We start from the raw sequence: 7,946 nt of genomic DNA on the forward strand, positions 1-7,946 counted from the left end.
ATGACAATTGAAATCTTTCACGTAGCTTTCAACTTGGTGACATTGCCAAGCTTTTAAATTTGCTACTTTTATATCTGAATTGGCTGAGACTAAATCCTTTGCTTCATAATACAGTCCAACACATCCATACTAAGGCTTTCCGGAATGTTTTTTGCTCTGCATTTCTGCAAACTCCATTGTCTCCAAGGAAGAAGGTAGATCATTTGTATCTGCTACAATCATTCTTATGCCCATTAGCAGCCAGGGCACCGGATCAGCACCATTCACAAGTGTAAACCTACAAAGATTTTGCAACACGTATCAATTTCTTCCAAAGACAAATAATATTCTTCTTTTTTTATTCAACTTTGTATCTTCCTCACTGTGGTTGAAGGTGACATGTCACTTGGTATTGGAAGAAACATAGTGGTTTCTAAGTCTTTTTTCGATATCATATCATTTATTTTCTTTTATATTATCTGAATTCTACTTTTTAACATATTTATTATGAGTTAATAAGTTATTAATAAAAATATACATAATTTAATTATTTAATTATTAATAAATTAAATATGATTTATTTATACATTAAAATATCATATGTAAAAAATATTTATTAAATTTTAAATTTTAAAATAAAAATTAATATATTGAAAAGTTATTTATTTATTCTTAAGTTTTTTAATTTAATTATTATTATTAAATTAAATGGTTTAAGCGTTCTTATTTTAAATTATTCAAAGTTCTCTTTCGTGCGTGCAGCAGCAGCCCCTGGTGTGATTTGAATACTCCCTCCATCGCCATGGCCCCGGGAGGGGGCCCTGAGGCCCCTCCTCCACCAGAGATCCTTGCATTCAAGAAGCTGATCGGTGACAGTAGTAAACACCCAGCAAGGGAAACTCAACGCAAGTTTGTAAAGAAACTGGACAACATTCCCACAGTCGCCCTGCGCATTGAAGATTCTTGTAGATCTACTTTGAACTTAGCTGAAAGAGGGCTCATCGGTCAATTTACAGGGCTATGGCCTTCCCCCAAGGCTCTCGAGGCGTGGGTACAGAGGAACTGGCGACCACTAGTAAAGGAAGGCATCGGAAGCTTCCTGGTTGGTAAGGGATTTTTTGTCTTTGTTTTTGATTCAGTAGAAGACAGAAATATCATCTTTAGGAATGGACCATATTTCATGGGACCTCAGGGTCTGTATCTAAACTCATGGTCACCAGATTTCGATCTGACACAAGATATGTCGTCAACAGTTCCAGTGTGGGTGTGCCTCCCTCATCTTCCACTGCACTGTTGGAACCCAAAGTCACTAGAAACGATTGGTAACACCCTGGGAAAATACATAAACAGAGCAGAGAGAAGGGATCAGTATTCATGTGCAAGAATATGCGTCGAAGTCGACTTGGAAATAGGCTTACCTGAAGCCATAAAGTTAACAATAGTAGACTGGTCTTATATCCAAGAGTTAGACTACGAGCAGCTACCATTCAAATGCAGAAATTGCCATGAATATGGGCATTTCGCAAGATACTGCCAAAAAAAAAAGGAGGAAGATCTAGAGAAGTTGAAATGAGAGAAATGGATCTAGGTGCAGAAAGCAGTCCAGGCCAAGGTGAGTAATAGGAATAAAGGGAAAGAGGTACCGATGGAGTCTAGAACTCCCTTAACAGGAATGGTTCAAATGGAAGGAAGAGGAGAACAGCCAAAGAAAACGGCCACAATAAACCCATTCGAAACCCTCAGCTCTTCAATCGAAATTCCAGAAACAGAGATAGAGGAGATTGAACAACAAGTTTCCTCACTCGAAGCAGAAAAGAAGAACATGGAAGTAACCCAACTTGACTCCCCAACAGGAACCTCCCCCTCACCCACATATGCAGAAATGACAAGGAAAAAACCCCCGGAAACCTCTGGGTCATCGGAAGACGAGACATTCCAGAGAACCTATAAAAGAGTTGGAAGGAAATCTCATAAGGAAGCCAGGGAAGAAGAGGTGGAGAGGAAAAAAATGCAAGGCAGCCAATCCACCATTGAAATGTCTATCGGGAAAAACACCAGAACAAGGCTCTCTAAGGGGGAGCAACTCACTCCAATCCCACTAAATAATGAAACTAGTCTCTTGGAATTGCAGAGGCTTGGGAAACCCTTCGAAAGCTGAAGCAGTCAAAGATCTTCTAAAAATAGACACTCCCAAGATCCTCATGCTCCAAGAGACTAAGATTTAATGGGAAACCCTTCTTGATATCAGCAAATTAAAATGGGGAAAAAACGCAGGAAAGGCCATTAGTGCAAGAGGTACTTCTGGTGGCCTAGCAACATTGTGGTCGGAGGACAAGTATCAACTAGAAAGCTCCTTTGAGACCCAACATTGGATATTCACCAAACTGCGGCACCTCTCTAGTAAGCTCTACATCTCTCTCTTCAACCTTTATGTTCTTGTCTACCTTACAAAGAAGAAAGAATGTTGGCAGACCTTGTCTGATTTCTTAGACATTTACACCCCTCAGAATATAATAGTGGTTGGAGATCTCAACCTCGTCATTGATCCAAAAGAAAAGATAAGTGGCAATAGTGGTAGGGACCAAATGCTTCCATTAGTAGAGGAGTTGATACTTCACTGGGATCTTATTGACTTCAAACCAAAGAAAGGTCTTTACACCTGGACAAACAATAGAGTTGGGGCAGAACACATCTCTGCTCGCCTAGATCGCTTCCTAGTGTAGAGCTCTTTGTTGCTAGGAAAAAGACTGATCTCCTCAAAAATTCTCCCAAAGTTGGCCTCAGATCACAAACCTATTCTCTTAAAGCTGGAAGAGGAAGAAAATTTGGGCCCTATACCCTTTAGATTCAACCCGCTTTGGTTAGGGAAAGAAGGGTTCATGGAAACTATTCTAGAGGCATGGTCCATACCTGTGACAGGATCTCCAAGCTTCATGTGGGAGCAAAAACTAAAAATATCCAAGAGAGGTTTGAAAAATGGATTAAAGAACCCTCAAATTCTCCTACCAGCAATAGAAAGGAGACAGTTCATTCTTTATCAGATCTGCAAATGGATTTGGAAAGTAAGGAGATCTCTGCTTCAGATTTAGAAAAAGAACAAGCTGCCCAAATCAAATCATTTTGCACTTTCCGCCATGAAGAAGAGACTTGGAGGCTTAAGTCTCGTAGCCTGTGGCTTAAAGCTGGAGATCAAAATACCTCTTTCTTCCATAGCAATATAGAGCTTGGCTATCTCGAAATCATATCTTTGAAATCACTTGCTAAGATGGGACTATGCTCAAAGGTCAAGAACAGCTAAAAAAGGCAGCAGAAGATCATTTCCAGAATCTGTATAAAGAGGAAGGGAATGAGTGAAGAAGTCACCTCTGAATTCCTCTCCCACATTCCATCTTTGATAAGCAAGGAGGACAACACTAGTCTTATGAAACCTTTCTTCGAGGAAGAAATCTGTAAAGTAATATGGTCCATGGAACCAGACAAGGCACTAGGACCTGACGGCTTCTCAATTCATTTTTATAGAATCTACTGGGAAATAATAAAAACTGATCTTCTGAGGATGATTAAAGCTTTTCATCAAAAAGCCAAAGTGGGAGGTAGTATTAACTCTACCTTCCTTGCATTAATACCAAAAGAAGTGAATCTAGACACTTTTGACAGGTTTAGGCCAATCTCGCTTTGCAATGCATCATACAAAATCCTGACAAAACTGCTGGCAAACAGAATCAAGCCACTACTTGGGAAACTCATTTCTCCCACCCAAGGTGGCTTTCTCAAGGGGAGACATATTTTGGACAATGTAATACAGGTGCAAGAAGTCATACATTCCAGTTATCCTCGGCAGGAGCAAGGTATGCTCATAAAGTTAGACATGGAAAACGCATTTGACCGAGTAAATCTTTCTTTCATGTACAAAGTCCTCCTTTCGTTTGGTTTCAGCTCTAACTTTGTCAATTTGATTAAATCTTGCACTGAAAAGCCATGGATAGCTCCTTTAGTTATTGGCAGGCCAGCAAACTATTTCCAAGCCTCGAGGGGAATAAGGCAAGGATGCCCCCTCTCCCCTTTCTTGTTCATTCTGATGGCAGACTTGTTAAGTAGAAAACTGACAGCTGAAAATAAAGCAGGGACAGCTCCAGGAGTTACGTTGACGAAATGGCTAGAGCCTCTCAATCACGCACTATTTGCAAATGATACTCTTCTTTTGGGCGGAGCCTCCATCAAGATAGCCAAAGTTTACAGTGGAATTCTTAAAAAATTCTGCAGCATATCAGGAGCTCTTATAAATAAAAGGAAAAGTGCAATATATGGGTGGAATGTGGATCCAGAGAATAGCCCTCTCCTTAGGCTTTTTGGGATTCGCTACTTGGAATAAAATCAAATATCTCAGGTTACCAATAACCCTGGGCCCTAACAAATTATCGCTGTGGAAAGAGGTGATAAGCAAAATTAAGTCCAAGATTACAGCTTGGGGAGGTCAATGGCTCACCAATGCTGGCAAACTCATCCTTATAAAATCTGCATTGTCCTCCCTGCCTATTTATCAGGCTTCCTTTCTTCTGGCTCCAAAGAAGATCACAGAACAGATCTCCAGACTTATCAGGGATTTTCTGTGGAAAGGAGGAAGAGAAATCAAAGAAAATTCCATGTATTGAATTGGGATACAGTTAAATGCCCCATCTCTGAAGGAGGCCTGCAAATAAGAGACCCAGGCCTTGCCAATCTAGCTCTTGGAGGTAAAATACTTTGGACCCTCTTCTCAAACAGCAAACACCCTATCAGTCAAGTCATAAAGAAAAAATATCTAAAAGGCTCATCGCTAACGAACAGATAGATAACAGCATCAAAAGGACGTCAATATGGCATCTCTGCCACCGTGGGATATGGTTCTTCCAAAAGCACTTGTATCGCATTCCTGGCAATGGAAAAAATATGTTGCTTTGGCAAGACAGCATAATGGGACAGTCGCCTTTAAGCAAAAATGAAGCAATCAAAGAAATTGGGAGCTTGCTCATTCAGCAAGGAGTCCTCACCTTGGCAGATATCTCGACATGGAACGACTCTGGAAAATGGCGAACTTGGGAAATCCCCCGAGTTCCAGATCAAATGCACAGTCAAAAGACCCTCCTAAAAGAAGCGTTAACGGGACTGGCACCAGTTCACAGACGTTTGACAGACAAATGGGAATGGGGAAAGACTAGAATCTACAACGCAAGGCATGGATTTGCCTCTCTTGAACCACAGCAAGCTTCAAGCCATACTGCATCTGTGTGGAAACAAGTCTGGGACCCTCTCGGTCTCCCCAAAATAAATTTCTTCACATGCACATTAATGCATGGGAAAGTGCTAACTGGCGACAATTTGACCAAAAGAGGTATTCACGGGCCACATCAGTGTTCTCTCTGTTGCAAATCCCAGGAAACCATGGAGCATCTATTTGTGGATTGCTCTTTTGCTCAAGAATTCTGGGATTGCATCCTTCAAGGCCTCAATGTCTCTGCCCCTTCGCAAGTCAAAGTAGCTAACCTTTTTATCACCTGGAGAATGTGTTATCCCCACATGACCCAAAGAAAGACAACATGGAACAAAATCTGGAAAGCAGTACCTAAATACGTCTGCTGGAAAATATAGCTCGCCAGAAACGACCATATCTTCAACAGCATTTTGAACTCCCCTTTGAAGGTGGCAGCAAAAGCATTACTCCTCGAGAATGTGGCCAATCATCCCCTTAAAAACGATAACATGCTTCTCCCGGAAGAAAAAAAATGGATGGGAACTTATATATTTCGAGACAGGATAAACAACACCACATGCCCTAGTGAATCTCTTGTATGGAGACTACGAGAAGCGGATGCAGATTTTCAAGCTTGGTGGAGGAAACAAGGTAAAACAACAATAATTTTTTATGGTGCCTCCAAAGGCAATCCAGGGACAGTAGGAGCAAGCAGAGTGATCTACTCCCCGGAGGGTATTCATGAAGATAGCTTCAGTGGGGGACTTGGACAGAGAACCAACAACCAAGCAGAAATCCTTGGGTTACTAAAAGCCTGTCAGATAGCACGTGAAAAAGGCATTAAGGAAATACAAGTCTTCGAGGACTCAGAAATCTTGATAAAGATATTAAATTCGGAGGACCACTTCAGCAATCCGGCGCTCAGCAAGACACTTCAAAGGTTGAGATACGTGCTCCAAGACTTCTCTTCCTATCTCCCTTTCCATATTCTACGTGGCTCAAATAAAGAAGAAGATGCAAATAAAACCTAGCATGCCTCCTGCCACAAGGAGGCTTAAGCAAGAATGATGAAGAACCCACATGGAACCCGATCCCGTAATCTAGAGTAAATCTACACCTATGTAAGGAAAAGGAGAGTTGCAACTAAAAGGAATATTGAATATTGTAATGATGGTTGTTTTGGTTTCGGCCCAACCAGTTTTAAATAATTAATATAACTGTTATAGTTAAAAAAATAAAAATAAAAATTATTCAAAGTTAAAAATAGAAGAATGAAACTTATATTATCTAAATACGTTACAAATAAATTATAGAGTAAATATTAAAGTGTGTGAATTAAATGTTGCACTTTTTAAGAATATTATAATTAAATTACAAAATTATTTTTTATGTAATTAATAAATTGTATGAATTATATTGCCTATTTAATTATTATTATTATTTGAATAAAAATGACAAAGTTGGTATTTTTTTGGATAATGTATATTATTAATGATAAATTATAAAAACAAAATAAGTCTACTACCTCAACCTCTCACACACACACAGATACATCTATATATATATATATGACTACTAAAGTCTGTATAAATCTCTTTAGTGAGAAAAGGGCACCATAAGGGAAGCATTTTGTTTAGATAAATCCTTGCAGGTCTCAAAGGATCAAATGACAGGAGAAGAGGCGCAAACCCTCGATGTAGTGATTTTTGTTGATTGAATAAACTATGGGTCGAATTTGTGAAGGCAAAGACGAATTGGAAGCAATTTAGAAGGGTGTACCCATATATTTCTAAATCAAACAAAATCCAAGCTATACCACTATTATTGGGGGTGATTTTCACCATATTTCTAGGGCATGTCTGAGTTATATGGAAGGTTGATTTACTGCTTATTGACTATTGCATTTTTATAGAGGTTGTTGCTGAGATTGGGCACATTTCCTTTAGCTGGGAATTCCATTCTTGTAGTTGCATGAATACTAAATTATAATCAGGCTTTGGGACGTTCCACTACACAAAAGGGCTTCTTAGAATGGAGGAGTGAGGGTGCACTAAGAAGAACTCATAATTTTCTTAAGGTTGGAGATTGGAACCATATTCTTGAGGTTGTGGCCAACAGTAAGCTACATGTTCACCTCATTTCCTCATTGTTGAGTGCAAACATTGGTTAAATATTCCTTGTATAGGTGACCCACAATAGTATAGAGGCTGGGAAATACTCTAGAAAATCAAACTAAGTTTTATTCCAAGTTTTGGGTGCATTCAAACTCTAAATCTGCATCTACAACAAGCTTGCGAAGAATAAACAAAGATCAGATCATTATAATTGTGTTTCATAAAATGTTCTCCCTTACTTCCTCTTAAATTGCTTGGATTTGGGGTTTTTGTTGCATTTGGTGTATTAGGCAATCATTTTCCATTGAGTTTAAAATAAAGAGATTATGTCCCAGAAAACCATTGAATCAAGCATAAACCAGCAAACCCAAAAAAAGTTTGACGAAATGCCAAACTCAAAATTTCAAACAAAATTTGTCAATTAACATGCAATTTGGAGGGATAAGTAGACTAATTACTTATGTAGTTTAAGATCACTTGTACAAAAGGTTGCGAGCACGTTCTAAGCAAAAATACTTCCGCATAGGATTCACAAAAAGTGTTTGACGAAAGTTTTCAACACCAATAAACCATTGAAATCGGCAGTAGAGAAAATATAGTTGAGACAAAACATTGATTCTTTT

General features: G+C 39.1%; 1 protein-coding gene across 1 annotated transcript; it reads left to right on the top strand.

Moving 5' to 3' along the window:
- The first annotated feature begins 781 nt into the window (after positions 1-781).
- LOC149171464 (uncharacterized) lies at positions 782-1,552 on the top strand. The gene has a single exon (XM_089425993.1). The coding sequence runs from the start codon at positions 782-784 to the stop codon at positions 1,550-1,552; it is 771 nt and encodes a 256-aa protein (XP_089282119.1).
- The last annotated feature ends 6,394 nt before the right edge of the window (positions 1,553-7,946 follow it).

The sequence above is a fragment of the Pinus tabuliformis genome, chromosome 4_2 (genome assembly GCF_031772625.1).
Source record: "Pinus tabuliformis cultivar Carrire ecotype Pingquan chromosome 4_2, CPIR1, whole genome shotgun sequence".
Classification (NCBI taxonomy): domain Eukaryota; kingdom Viridiplantae; phylum Streptophyta; class Pinopsida; order Pinales; family Pinaceae; genus Pinus; species Pinus tabuliformis.